Raw genomic sequence first — 15,184 nt, 5'->3', positions numbered from 1 at the left:
ATACTGGAGTGGGTAGCCTATCCCTTCTCCCAGGGGATCTTCCCGACCCAGGAATCAAACCGGGATCTCCTGCATTGCAGGCAGATTCTTCACCAGCTGAGCTACCAGGGAAGCACTAAAGTGTGTCCTTAAAATTTACTCTGCGTTCAGCTGAACATAGAAAAGGGCATTTTCCTTTGAGAATTGTGAATGTGGAGAGCATCTGAGTCAAGGGCAAGTGTACCTACTTCCTCTTTCACATCTTCAGAGTCTGAGTCTTTGTCCTCCTCTTCCTCACCATCATCTTCATAATCTTCTAAGTGGGGGAAAAAAAACAGAGGTGGCTTGCAATTCTTAGAACACAGTGGTTAGTACTTTTTCTTACAACTAGGAGGCTATTAAGTGCACAAGACCTCAACACAGGCTAGTGATTATTGAATGTGTAATTAGTGCAAATATAGGCACACAAGAGCACTATTTCATGAAGTCCAAAGTGCTGCCCCACACGGAATGCAAAGCAAGTGCAGAATAAAATGACACGTGGCTTCCCAGACGGCTCAAGCAGTAAAGCATGTGCCTGCAAAGCAGGAGACGCAGGTTCAGGCCCAGAGTTGGGAAGATCCCCTGGAGGAGGAAATGGCAGCCCACTCCAGTATTCTTGCATGGAGAACCCCATGGGAAAAGGAGCTTTGCAGGCTACAGTTCATGGGGTCACAACGATTTGGACACGACTGAGCGACTTAGCAGGCACATGGACCATTCTGGCTTCCTCCACCTGAAATAGAAGTAGTTATGCAACTAACATGGCCGGAGTTTAGTGATCACATACATGTCAAAGCTGCTGTAATGTCGACAGCACTTTGATTGACTCCCTAATTTTAGTACGAAGGAACTTGTTTAAAACAGAAGTCCAAAGCAAGCATCCAGTGTCATTGCAACAAGGTGATGCCTACCGAAAATCTGTTCCCTGCAAAGAGGACAAAGTTGAAAACCACTAGAATCTTCTGACAACAAAATCTTCTTGGACTTGGACAATCACACTGCCAAGTATTCTAACATGACTACTGTGGGGTGGTAAATAGCAAAAGGTGGTAAACAGCAAAAGTTTGCTTTCAATTCCATCCTTAGGGAAAATTCATTCCAGAACCAGTCTGTACAATGGAGGGACTCCATCATGGGACTGGAAATAGATTTTTTTTTTTTAATCAGCTGAGATGACTATACAGTCATTCCATCAGTTCAGTTCAGTTCAGTCACTCAGTCGTGTCCGACTCTTTGTGACCCCATGGACCACAGCATGCCAGGCTTCCCTGTTCATCACCAACTCCTGGAGCCTACTCAAACTCATGTCCATCGAGTCAGTGATACAAACTGGCAACAATTAATAATAAAGGACAAAATTAATGAGCTTGGTATTATGAAAAATTTGCCTTTTCATTCATCTCTCTAATTAGCTTATTAGATAATCACGGTTGATCTGTAAAAAGCAAAAAAAAAAAGAAAAAACTGATTCTACTTTCATCCACATTCCTCTGAAATATTATCCAAATGCAAAAATTCATCATAAAGCTTAGAGCTCGCAAAATGAGTACAGAATAACTACCCACACATTGTGTATGTGCTTCGTCACTCAGCTGTGTCTGACTCTTTGTGACCCTATGGACTGCAGTCTGCCAGACTTCTCTGTCCATGGGATTCTCCAGGCAATACTGGAGTGGGTTGCCATTTCCTCCTTCAGGGGATCTTCCCAGCCCTAGAATCAAACCCGCCTCTCCTGCATTGGCAGGTAGACTTTTCACCACTGAGCCACAGGAAGATCTGTATATCCACATATTTACCTTCAGTTAGAATACGTGGAGCTTCAGAGGTGACGATCCCAGGGACTGGAAAAGAGTAAGCGCTGCTGGTTGTGAGCAAGGGAAGTGGACTCTTAGGGTAGCATTGTCTCAGGATCTGAAGAACAATGGAGATGACAGGCTCCAGACTTTGGTCATCCAGGCAGTTCTAAACAAAGCGAATATCCTATCAGACACCACCACCTTGTGCAGAGACCCTCTGCTACAATGGTATTTTAGGTAATGAACTGCACACAGCCTGAATGCACAGTAAATACCCTTAAGGTAGACCATCTAATCTGAACATTCTAACGTAGCATTTTGTCTAGCGTAGAATCTGCTTTGGTCCGGTCTATCTACAGTTTTATTTCTCTTTTACAGCTCATATATTACTGGAGTGAATTAAGTCTGAAAAGACACCTGAAAGATTCTCAAGGGAGGCTGCACCTAAGGTAAGACATTGTCTAGAAGAGCTGAGGGAAGGAAAGGAAATGGCATCTTCCTTCAACCATCCATGTGTCACTGTGAATTATCCCCTAGATTAGAAAATGAGCAGCTGAACTGAGAGAAGTCTTACTGTTCTCTTTCAGCTATTATCTGAGGGGGAAATATCAAGGAAAATGTAAAATGTGAAATCGGAAGAAAGAGTAATACCATCCCAAGCGCCTAAATTAAATAGCATGCCTCTTCTCAAAGCACTTCCACAGTGTCGGTTCCTCTTGGTAGCAAGACAAAGCAAAGAAAAATTGAGTTTGCAAGAGGTAACATTTTGATACTGATGGAACATGACAAGATCCTGCTTTTCAGGCACCGTGGAAAATGTAAGAACAAGTATTCCAAACTGAGACAGAGAGAAAGCTGGGAGTGGTCAGGATCTCTGTGGCAAAAGCATGGCCGTTTTCTTCAGTCTTTTAGTAAACATTTTGTCTCCTGAATTTGGTACAGAGAGTTGATTAACGAAAGCCTCCAGCGTGATATTCCTAAAGGGCTTCCAGTAAGCTCTGAGGCCAATAAGTCATGGCAGGAGATATAGAGGATGCTTTAGAACATGCCACAGAGCAGGGACTGTCTACAATGATGCCCTGCCTGGCACCTAACAATGATGCCCTGCCTGGCACCTACAGGCCCACATTACAGGCAGCCCCACAGGAAAGAACATGGAGGGAAAAAATTTAACAAAATGTAAGCCATGAATTCAAGCTACCCAAATGACTCCAGAGTGAAATAAAAGTAAGTCAACTTTCAAAACAGAAAGTTCTTAATACAATCAAGAATGCCTGGGACTTCCCTAGTGGTCCAATGGGTAAGATTTTACCTTCCAATGCAGAAGGTGTGGGTTCAGTCCCTGGTCAGAGAGCTAAGATCCCACATGCCTTGCAATCAAAAAACCAAAACATAAAAGCGACAAAATCAATATTGTAACAAACTCAATAAAGACTTTAAAATTGGTCCACATCATAAAGAAAACAACAATGCTATCTCTCTTCAGTGTGCTCAGATAATACCAATCAGGTAACCTGAACCAACAGCAGGAAACACTTTCCATGGAAAATAAATTAGTTGAGGCTATTTCATCACCGAAAGTAAGACTTAGTCACTCAGTCAAGCGCAACTCTTTGCGACTGTAGCCCACCAGGCTCCTCTGTCCATGGAATTCTCCAGGCCAGAATACTGCAGTGGGTAGCCTTTCCCTTCTCCAGGGGATCTTCCCAACCCAGGGATCGATGCCAGGTCTCCTGCATTGCAGGTGCATCCTTTACCAGCTGAGTTACCCAAGACGCCCACTTCACCGCTGGGACTGCTCAAGTAGTTTCCAGTGCTTAGTGAAAGCTATGAGGATTGGAAACAGAGAGAACTGAATGTGGATGATAAAGAGAGGTGAGTGCGGTGGATGACTGATCAGAGGCAATGCTCTGAGTTACACCCTTAGGAGATATGGAGCCAAGTCCAGGCCAGGAAACTTGCTCAAACCTGGCAGTACTCTGGAAGCCAGGTCTGTGACTGTCACTGGTATTATTGCTGATGATGGAAACAATGTTTTACTTGGTGTGGGATGGTGCAGGTGTAAAGCAAGTGAAAGGATGGAGCCAAGTCCAAGTGCCCTCTTGAACTAGGCCATGCCATGAATGGACTTTGGGTGATGGTGTCTACAGAAACCTAGACATTAGGGATAATGTCATATTGGGTGTCTGCTCTACTCTGGAGAAAACATTTATGAATTTGAAGGTGATCCTTGGACTGATACGATGTATAAGACAGACCACCAATGAGAACCTACTGTGAAGCTAAGGAAGCTCTATTCAGTGCTCCAGGTGACCTAAATGAGGAGGAAACCAGAAAAGAAGGGATGTGTGTGTGTGGCTGACTCACTTTGCTGTACAGCAGAAAGGAACACGAGACTGTAAAGGAAATGTGTGCACGCGTGCTCAGTTGTGTCCAACTCTTTGCGACCTCATGGACTGTAACCAGCCAGGCTCCTCTATCCATGGTGTTTTCCGGGCAAGAATCCTGCAGTGGGTTGCCATTTCCTACTCCAAATGCAACCATATTTCAATAAAAATTAATTTAAGAGAATAAAGATGATCCTTGAGTCCAAGTTGTTGGAACAGAAATGCCTAGATCTCTTGCCAACATTTTCCTAGTCTTACTGCATCATGACCAAGACCCAGGTGAGGCAAGAAGGGGCTCAGGACACAAAATTTAAGCCGGCATGCACCCTCCGGCTCCTGCAAATGCAGGGTAGCCACTTGTGTTGTGTATCATCAAATGATAAGACTGCAAGATATAGGATCTCTGTGGACAAATATCTCAGAATTGGGGCAAAGGTGACATCTATAAGAGCACTCTTCCCATAACTCCAAATCATCCACCTGCTACTTGAAAAAGATGATGAAATACAAGAGTGCTTAAAATATTCAACTCACATTTAATATCATTGAGTCAGCAGTGGGATGGTAAATATCCTACTTTCATAATAAGTAAGTGAAATAGAGGATAGCTCACAGCTCAGATCAGAGCAAGGCCATCTGAATTCAAATCCTTGACTGCACCCCGATGTTCACTGCAGCACTGTTCACAATAGCCCAGACATGGAGGCAACCTAAACGTCCATTGACAGAGGAACGGATAAAGATGTGGTGCGTGTACACAATGGAGTACTTCTCAGCCATAAAAAGAATGAAATAATGCCACTTGCAGCCTCATGGATGGACCTAGAGAGTGCCATACTGAGTGAAGTCAGACAGAGGAGAAATATTGTATGACACCCCTTATATGTGGAATCTAAAAAGAAATGATACAAATGAACATATTTACCAAACAGAAAGAGACTCACAGACTTAGAGAATGAACTTATAGTGGCCAGGGGAGAAGGGATAGTTAGGGAGTTTGGAAAGACCATGTACACTGCTATATTCAAAATGGATAACCTACTGCAGAGAACAGGGAACTCTGCTCAATGTTACATGACAACCTGGATGGAACAGGAATTTGGGGGGAATGGATACAGGCATATGTATGGCTGAGTCCCTTTGCTATTCACCTAAAACTACCACAACATTGTTAACTGGCTATACCCTAACATTAAAAAAGCTTTAATGTTGAAACAAAAAACAAGCCAAAAAAAAAAAAAAAATTTAAAAATCCTGGGCTGACAAGGACTAACTGTACAACTCGGAACTCTGGTGAGTTACTATACCTCTCTTTTCAGCTTCCTTCCCTATAAAGAAAAGATGCTATCAGAACCTCTCTGATAAAGACTGTGTCTGAATTAAATGAGTTATACATAAGATGAGTGCCTAATAGTAAACACTCAGTAAGTGAGCTAGGAGGATGCCAGGAGGCATCATGAAGATCATAAAATCTCATAAGAATCTGAAAAGATCTTAGGAGACCACTGCTAACTCACGGCAGAGTCCTAGAAACAACTCCCACAATAACCAAATGAGATGTTCTAGCGGAAGAGGTGCTCAAGGAATAAGCAGTCCTGGCTTTAAGCTCCAGATCTGCTTCTCACTGGGCTTCCCTGGTGGGTCAGTGGTAAGGAACCCACCTGCAATGCAGGAGACGCGGGTTCCATCCCTGGGCTGGGAAGATGCCCTGGAGAAGGAGATGGCAACCTATTCCAGTATTCTTGCCTGTTGGAAATCCCATGGACAGAGAAGCCTGGTGGGCTATGGTTCATGGGGTCGCAAGCGGACTGAGTGAATAAACAAGTGCTTCTCACCAGCCAAAGCCATCAGCATCTCCTGCCTCGACTCTCAAGGTCTGACTTCTCCCCTTGCCCTCCTAACTCCTCCTCCTCTCATGCCCTGGGGTACTCCCCTCCAGTGGCAGCCAACATGATCCTTGACAAGTTGAAATCTACTTTGCAAATAATCATCTCTACCATGTGGGCATGAGTGTTAAGTCCCTTCAGTCGTGTCTGACTCTTTGCAATCTCATGGACTGTAACCCACTAGGCTCCTCTGTCCATGGGGATTCTCAAGGCAAGAATATTGGAGTGGGTTGCCATGCCCTCCTCCAGGGGGTCTTCCCGGCCCAGGAATCAAATTCACATCTCTCGCGTCCCCTGCATTGGCAGGCAGGTTCTTTACCACTAGTGCCGCCTGGGAAGCCTCATCTCTCCTATACCTGCTGCCTATAGTACAGTGATCCTGATTTCCCCTGTAAGACAGTCAGTTTCCTGAGGAGGATGGAAACTCTAATCACCTTCTTGAACAAGTACCCTAACCCCAGTGCCTTTCACAAAGTAGGAGTTTAGGAAACATTTACTGAATAAAGAGCTCCGATCACCCTGACCTCCAGCGTATTAAGCGCCCGATCCCAAGTGGCTAACACTCCCTTGGGAGATCCACAGTGCTGGGAAAATCAGTCCTGTGGACAAACAGGGTCCTGATGAATCAAGACTTGGCCTCTCAGCTTGCTTGAGCACATGACCATGACTGCAGCTTTTTAGTTCTTGAAAATAATTTTTATTGGGGTTCAGTTGCCTTACAATGTTATGCTAGCTTCTGCTGCGCATAAAAGTGTGTACATATGTGTACATATACCCTCTCTTTTTTTGGCTTTCCTTCCCACTCTGGTCGTCACAGAGCATTAAGTAGAGTTCCCTGTGCTGACAGTAGGTTCTCAGTAGTTATTCTAACACAGTAGTGTATATATGCGAGTCCCAGTCTCCCAATTCATCCTAGCCCCCCTCTTCCCCATCTTGGCATTCATATATTTGTTCTCTGCGTCTGTGTCTCTATTTCTGCTTTGCAAAGAAGTTCATCTATAACATTTTTTTGGCTTCCCAGGTGGTGCGGTGGTAAAGATTCCATCTGCCAAGGAGAAGACTTGGGTTCGATCCCTGGGTCAGGAAGATGCCATGGAGTAGGAAATGGCAACTAGACCCGTTAATCTTGTCTGGAAAACTTTGTGGACAGAGGAGACTGGCAGCAACATTCCATGTGGTCACAAAGAGTTGGACATAAATGAGTGACTAAGGACACACACAAAACATTTTTTCTAGATTCCACATGTATGTGTTATTGTACGGTATTTGTTTTTCCCTTTCTGACTTACTTCACTCTGCATAACAGGTTCTAGGTCCACCCATGTCTCCACAAATGAACAATTTCATTCCTTTTCATGGCTGAGTAAAGCAGAGACATTACTCTGTCAACAAAGGTCCGTGTACATATATCAAGATTACCGTCTCCCTAGTGGTCATGTACAGTTGTGAGAGCTGGACCATAAAGAAGGCAGAACATCAAAGAACTGATTCCTTTGAACTGTGGTGCTGGAGAAGACTCCTGAAAGTTCTTTGGAAAGCAAGGAGATCAAACCAGTCGATGGTAAGAAAGTTCAACCCTGAATATTCACTGGAAGGACTAATGCTGAAGCTTAAGCTCCAGTATTTCGGTCATCTGATATGAACAGACGACTTATTGGGAAAGTCCCTGATGCTGTGAAAGATTGAGGGCCGAAGGAGAAGAGAGGCTCAGAGGATGAGATGGCTGGATGGCATCACCTACGCAATGAACATGAACTTGGGAAATCTCCAGGAGATGGTGAGGGTCAGGGAGGTGTGGCATGCCGCAGTCTAGGGAGTAGTGAACAGTCAGACATGACTTGGCAACTGAACAACAACAACAATATCCCACTGTAAATACGTACCACACCTTCTTTATCCATTTCCCTCTTGATGGACATTTAGGTTGCTTCCATGTCCTGGCTATTGTAGAGAGTGCTGCAGCTTTTAAAAAGGCTATCATGGCTTACTCTTGCGGTTCTCAAAGTGAGGGTTCCAGACCAGCAGCACTAACATCACCTGAATACTTATGAGAAATGCAGAATCTTGTACCTTAGCTCAGATCTAATGATGAGACACTCTGGGAGTGGAGTCCAGTTATCTGTGTATAAGTGAGTGCTCTGGGTCATTATGACATATAATTAAGCTTCCAAACAACCAATCGTAGCAAAGTTTTAGGTCTCAGAAGCTGTTCTGGCTCCAGAGACTGAGTGCCCCTTAATCTGATTATCTCATACAAGTTTATTCCATCTGCAATTACCCATTTCTCAAAATTGGTAACTATCTCAAGCTATTTCAGGGCATCCTAGCAGGGGTTCTTTTTTAACCTCACATACAAATGGTCAGCATTCTTTCTCCTTCCTCATGCCGGACCCAAGAAACAAAGAGGTGGGGTTATTGAGAGAAAACATGGCAAACAGTGACCTCAGCAGCAAAGTGAAGAACACTATGATGGGCAGGAGCTGTGGGAAGGACTCAAAAACAGTTCTTTCTCAGTCATTTTCATGCCTAGTAGACTTGTAATACCACCACAAACACCAATAAAAATGGTACAGGACAGCGGTTCTCCAAGTGTGATCCCCAGTCCAGAAGCAGCAGCATCACGTAGGAACTTGTTAAAAACACAAATTCTAGGCTCCATCGCAGACCGACTGAATCAGAAACTCTGAGGATAGGGACCTTGCCACCATGTAGCAGTTTTGATCACACTCAATTTGGAGAATCTCTGGTGCATTGGACAGAAGCTTGGACTCTTGAGGAAGACCATCATATATACACTAACATACACAAAACAGAGAGCTAGTGGGAAGTTACTGTATGGCCCAAGGAGCTCATCTCAGTCTCTGTGATGACCTAGAGGGGTGAGATGGGAAGGGTGGGAGGGAGGCTCAAGAGAGAGGGGAAAACACAACATTGCACAGCAATTATAACCCAATTTTAAAAAGATCATCAGTTTCAAATCTTTTAGGTAGGTAGTGTTAGTCGCTCGGTCATGTCCGAGTCTTTATGATCCCATGGACTGCAGCCCATCAGGCTCCTCTGTTCATGGAATTCTCCAGGCAAGAATACTGGAGTAGGTTAACTCTCCTTTCTCCGGGGGATCTTCCCGACCCAGGGATTGAACACGGGTCTCCCACATTGCAGGCAGATTCTGTACTATCTGAGCCACCAAATCCTTTAAAAATATTGAAATCAGAAAGTCTGCATAAGCTGCTATGCCAGTCTTGGGCTATAGTGAGCATTCAACACAAATTTCCTCCGCAGCCCACCACGCCCACCCCCCCCCCCATGCCCCGCCTGCCTCTTCCATCTCTTCCTTCATTTTCTTCTTTTTCTTCTTCGTCTCCTGCATTTTCAGTATTATTACCATCAGCTGCAGCAGCATAATATGCAATCGTGGCCAGAATGACATCCCCAGACCCAAGGTTTCCAGGTTGGCCATCCTGCAGCTCCCATCCCTTCTCTGGCAGGAGAGGGGAGAGGATAGATGTGAAGCCGCAACTCCGGCACAGCTGCAGCAGCATCTGTGCTCAGAGCCCAGAGTCCAGGTGCTGGGAGGCTCTGCAGGCAAGAGAAACCTGGCCACCAAGTGCGGAGTCTGCCTCGCTCACGTCCTGCTTCCAGTCCCAACAGTAATTGGAGGCTGGGAGCTTGTTGTAAATTTGCTTAATTGAGCAGTTGAGGTCTTTATCGACCTGCTGAGGAACTACTTCTAGAAGCCTGCTCCTAGGCTCACAGCCGCTTTTATGCCTGGGCTTCACTTCGCATCTTCTCCACCCTCTCTGTGTCAAAGACCTCTGCGATCAACACCTCTCTTTTCTGCTCTTTTGCTTTTTTAAAAAAACACAGAGAACAGTCCAAAATGCAGAGGGCAGGGGCAGAGGAGCTGGCTGCAGTACACGAGCCAGAGCAGGGGGCTGTGAGAGATCAGCAAAGCAGGGGGCAGTTTCACAAGGGCTGGGAGAAATTCGAGATTTGGGGAACACAAGCTTACAAAGTACGGTGCAACCTGGAAAAATTCAAGCATTTCCTCATCCAGAGGGACAGAATGGAAAAGGTAGCTATTTCATGACCGAGAAGCTCTGAAAACTGTAATGATGGAGAGAAACCCAGAGGTGAGAGCAGACAGAAAATTAGATATTGGCTTGCAGTGCAATATTATGTTATTGTTTAGAGGGGAAAAGCTTTTAAAAAATGGTTAGAGTCTACAGATAGCGTGATTGGAAAACGGCACTCTGGTTGACTACTTCATTACCCCAGATGTACTCAGGTGGAGAGAAATTGGAAGGTGTCCAGAGAGAAGCAATGAGACAGATGAAGGGAGTACAGAGAAAAATATGAAGACATTAAGCATTGTTTGGGCTTCCCTGGTAGCTTAGCTGGTAAAGAGTCCGCCTGCAACACAGGAGAACCCGGGTTGGATTCCTGGGTTGGGAAGATCCGCTGGAGAAGGGATAGGTTACCCACTCCAGTATTTGTGGAGTTCCCTGGCGGCTCAGCTGGTAAAGAATCTGCCTGCAATGTGGGAGGCCCAGGTTCAATCCCTGGGTTGGGAAGATCCCCTGGAGAAGGGAACAGCTACCCACTCCAATATTCTGGCCTAGAGCAATTCCATACAGTCCATAGGGTTGCAAAGAGTTTGTCATCACTGAATGACTTTCATTTTCACTTTTCAAGCATTGTCTAGTCGCCAAGTCATGTTAGACTCTTTGTGACACGATGGACGGTGGCCTGCCATGGACTGACTCCTCTGCCCATAGAATTTCCCAGGCAAAAATATTGGAGCAGGGAATTGTCCCTACTCCAGCGAATTGTCCAGATACAGGGATTGAACCCCATTTCTCCTGCATTGGCAGGCAGACTCTTTACCACTGAGTCGCTAGGGAAGTCCAAATAAGAACACAGAAAGGAATATAATGTGTGTGAAACACGGCTGCTTTGGCCCCAACAGAGGGTGGGTGAGCAGATGACGGGTACCTGGGAGACACTCACATTATTCATGGAGAACGTATAGGCAGCCTTGCACGATGGTGCCTCCCTGTATGTGTTAGTCACTGGGTCCTGTCTTACTCTTTGCAACCCCATGGACTGCAGGCCACCAGGCAAGAACATTGGAGTGGGTTGACAGTCCCTTCTCAAGGGCTCTTTCTGACCTAGGGATCAAACCCAGATCTCCTGCATTTCAGGCAGACAGATTCTTTACCATCTGAGTCACCAGGGAAGCCCACAGTGGAGCTTACATTAGCCCTAATCAAGTGAAATTTAGGAATGTGTTATTTGGTTGAAATCCAGGAAGCCCTAGACACATATTCCTCTGGGGCAGAGATCAGCAACAGCGTTCGTAAGTGCTGCTCCCTTGGCTTGGGATGTTCTTCCTCTTAAACTTGGCATGACAGGCTCCCTCAATAATTCAAGCCTCAGCTTAGGTGTCACCCACTCAAAGACCTGACGTCTCTAGGAGAAGACCTCTCTGCCCATGCAGGGGTCACTGCGGACCTCTGCCCTTCCTCTATTGACCCCATAGAGCAAGATGAAATTATCTTGCAGACTGAACTATTTGCTTCCTTAGTGTCTGACCCTCTGCTGGAACATTTGCCCCCAAAGGTCAGGGATCTTGTCTATCACATTCACCGTGAGGTCCCAATAACTAATCGCTATTCCAATAAACACTTGCCCTCATAAAGCAGTGAAGTCACGGCAGTACCCTGCTAAACGAGACATCTCTATGTTAACTTATCCAGGCCATGTAGAAACTTAGATTTTATCACTTTCATCTTTTTTTTTAAGAGGAAGAAGGTTGAAACCCAGAGAGACTGTGTCACTGCACAGCAGTAGGCGCGAGGTCTGAGATCTGAAGCCAAGTTCTCTAGCTTTAAAATCAGCACTAACGCATGTACGTGGAATCTATAAAAATGGTACAGATGAGTCTATTTTCAGGGCAGGAACAGAGATGCAGATGTAGAGAGCAGACGTGCAGACACGGGATGGGGATGAATTGGAAGACTGGGATTGAAGCACGTGCTTGCCATGCATAGACAATCCCTCTAGATTGCTAGAGGGAATCTGCTGAATAGCACAGGGGGCTTGGCTCGGTGCTCTGTGATAATCTAGGTGAATGGAACGTGGGGATGAGAGGGAGGCTCAGGAGGAAGGGGACACATGTACACATATGGCTGATTCGCTGTCGTACAGCAGAAGTCAACGCTGTAAAGCAACTATACCCCAGGAACAAACAAGCAACGCTCTTGATCCCGGCACCGCTCAGCGCGTACCCACTGTGCATGCACGCTGAGTCACTTCAGTCGTGTCCAGTTCCGTGTGATCCTATGGACTGCAGCCTGTCGGGCTCCTCTGTCCATGGGATTCTCCAGGCAAGAACACTGGAGTGGGTTGCCACACCCTCTTCCAGGGGATCTCCCCGACCCAGGTGTACCCAACTAATATGTAATAAATAAGTGAGTCAATCAATACATGAGTGAGTGAAAGAACGAGGATTTGAGTCCAGAACATCTACCCAGAGCAAGAAGCAAGAAGCATACTGAGATTCCCCAACTCTGTGAAGGGTGAATCCTAAATGACATCCTTCAGATGCCATCCAACTACAGAGGCAGCCCCCGTGCAGATTACCTGTATGATGCTGAACAGGATCTCCATGCCCTGAGCTACCAGGAAGGCCTCCCTGCCTGACCGGAGCTTGGCAATATGCTTGAGGCAGAGCAGAAGCGCCCGGCGGATTGGAATGAAGGAATTGGCCGTGTCGTGGCTGTGCCAATCCTGATGCAGCCTGAGCAAATGGGGGACGTAGCTTCTGTTCACTGCCCTGCGGCTGTTAGACTCTGAAACCAATGGGAAAAGGCAACATCAGTCAAAGGCTCTCCTGGCCACACCCCCCTGAGGATATCCAGTGTCCGTGCATGCTAAATCCTCTTAGTCATGTCAGACTCTTTGCAACCCTGTGGACTCTAGCCCACCAGGCTCCTCTGTCCATGGGATTCTCCAGGCAAGAATACTGGTGTGAGTTGCCATATCCTCCTCTAAGAGATCTTCCCCTCCCACAAAATCATAAAAGGATGATATTAATTTTCCAGTGTAGAAATTGGTATCCAGTGGCAGATATCAGCTTAATCAAGTGACCGGGGTCAACATCAGACAAGATGTCCTGAGAAAGACACAGCATCACTTGAGTATCACTACTATGGTATTCCTGAACCAAAATGCATAACCTGAACGTAACCATGAGGAAAATCAACAAACCCAAAATGAGGGATATGCTGTAAATACCTGAGCTACACTTTTCAAAAATGTCAAAGCAGTAAAAGGACAAAAAAAAAAAAAAAAAGACCAAGGAATTCAGCTAAGAAAGACCAAAAAGATATGACACAGGGATATATGTATACATGTAGCAGAATAAAACTCAATATTCAAAAAACTGAGATCATGGCATCCAGTCCCATCACTTCATGGCAAATAGATGGGGAAACAATAGAAACAGTGATAGACTTCATTTTCTTGCGCTCCAATTTCACTGCAGATGGTGACTGCAGCCATTAAATTAAAAAAGGCTTGCTCCTTGGAAGGAAAGCTATGATCAACAGAGACAGCATATTTAAAAGCAGAGATATTATTTTGCCAACAAAGGTCCACTTACTCAAAGCTATGGTTTTTCCAGTAGTCATGTATGGATGTGAGAGTTGGACTATAAAGAAATCTGAGCACGTTAGAGTTGATGCTTTTGAACTGTGGTGTTGCAGAAGACTCTTGACAGTCCCTTGGACAGCAAGGAGATCCAACCAGTCCATCCTAAAGAAAAATCAGTCCTGAATATTCATTGGAAGGACTGATGCTAAAGCTGAAACTCCAACACTTTGGCCACCTGATGCAAAGAACTGACTCGCTGGGAAAAAAACCCAGATGCTGGGAAAGATCAAAGGCAGGAGGAGAAGGGGACGACAGAGGATGGGATGGTTGGATGGCATCACCGACTCGATAGACATGAGTTTGAGCAAACTCCGGGAGATGGTGAAGGACAGGGAGGCCTGGTGTGCTGCAGTCCATGGGTTCACAAATAGGATGGGACTGAGCAACTGAACAACAATAGGCAATTCATATTACTGAACAGCAGAAACTAACACAACACAACACAGCGGCAAAGCAACTCTACTTCAATAATTTTTTTAAAAAAAATATGGCATGTAAGTATATAATGATAATTTAACCCCTGGACCAAAAATATTTTTTTCTTTTCCTACATAAGGCATCGGTGAAGCAGTTGGTAAAATCTGAATAAGGTGTTTAGATTAACCCAGTGCTGCTTTCCTGCTGGCTCAACGGTAAAGAATCTGCCTGCAATGCAGGAGACCTGGGTTCAGTTCTCGGTCAGAAAGATGCCCTGGAGAAGGGAATGGCCACCCACTGCAGTCTTCCTTTCTGGAGAATCTCATGGACAGAAGAGCCTGTGGGGAGTCCATGAGGCCACAAAGGCTGAGCGACTAGCACACTTAATTACACATTGTTTCTTCCCAGGTGGTTCAGTGGTAACGAATTCACCTGCAGTGCAGGAGACCTGGGTTTGATCCCTGGTCAGGAAGATCCCCTGGAGAAGGATACCTGGGGATGCAGAAAGCAACGCATTCCAATATTCTTGATGGGAAAATCCCATGGACAGAGGAGCTTGGTTGGCTATAGTCCATGGGATTGCAAAGAATGGGGCACAACTGAGTGACTGAGCATGCAACCACGCATAGCATTATGTAAGTGGATATTGCTGGATTTTGATAAGCTATGCTTAGGTAAGTGAATATTCTTGTTTCTAGGAAATCCACAATTATGAATGTCTATAACTTATTCTCAAATAGTTCAGAAAAAGGAAAATTGAGTGTGGAGGAGAGAGAAGAAGGGAAGAGAGAGATTCACCAGATTTCCATTCCTTTTTCTTCAATCTCAGTCGGTTTGGGATATGGTCATTTGAGCAAACTACAAGGCTCGATCCAAATGGAAAGGAAAGGACCCTGAGTAAGCAACAGAATGTCGGGAAGGCTGTCGTGTGTAACAGATGTGTTGTGTGTTTTCCCGAAAG

General features: G+C 45.4%; 1 protein-coding gene across 1 annotated transcript in view; it reads right to left on the bottom strand.

Moving 5' to 3' along the window:
• Nucleotides 1-15,184, bottom strand: part of AGBL1 (AGBL carboxypeptidase 1) — an 844,803-nt gene that overhangs the window by 664,622 nt on the left and 164,997 nt on the right. Inside the window, exons 8-10 of the mRNA XM_052659506.1 lie at nucleotides 12,736-12,944; nucleotides 1,818-1,983; nucleotides 228-295 (exon numbers count right to left, since the gene is read on the bottom strand). Of these exons, the coding sequence (XP_052515466.1) occupies nucleotides 228-295; nucleotides 1,818-1,983; nucleotides 12,736-12,944 (443 nt within the window). The remainder of the gene's footprint in view (nucleotides 1-227; nucleotides 296-1,817; nucleotides 1,984-12,735; nucleotides 12,945-15,184) is intronic.

The sequence above is a fragment of the Budorcas taxicolor genome, chromosome 21, assembly GCF_023091745.1.
Source record: "Budorcas taxicolor isolate Tak-1 chromosome 21, Takin1.1, whole genome shotgun sequence".
Lineage (NCBI taxonomy): Eukaryota > Metazoa > Chordata > Mammalia > Artiodactyla > Bovidae > Budorcas > Budorcas taxicolor.
Note: the sequence above shows the minus strand (reverse complement) of the source record. Positions and strands in the feature narration are given on the sequence as shown.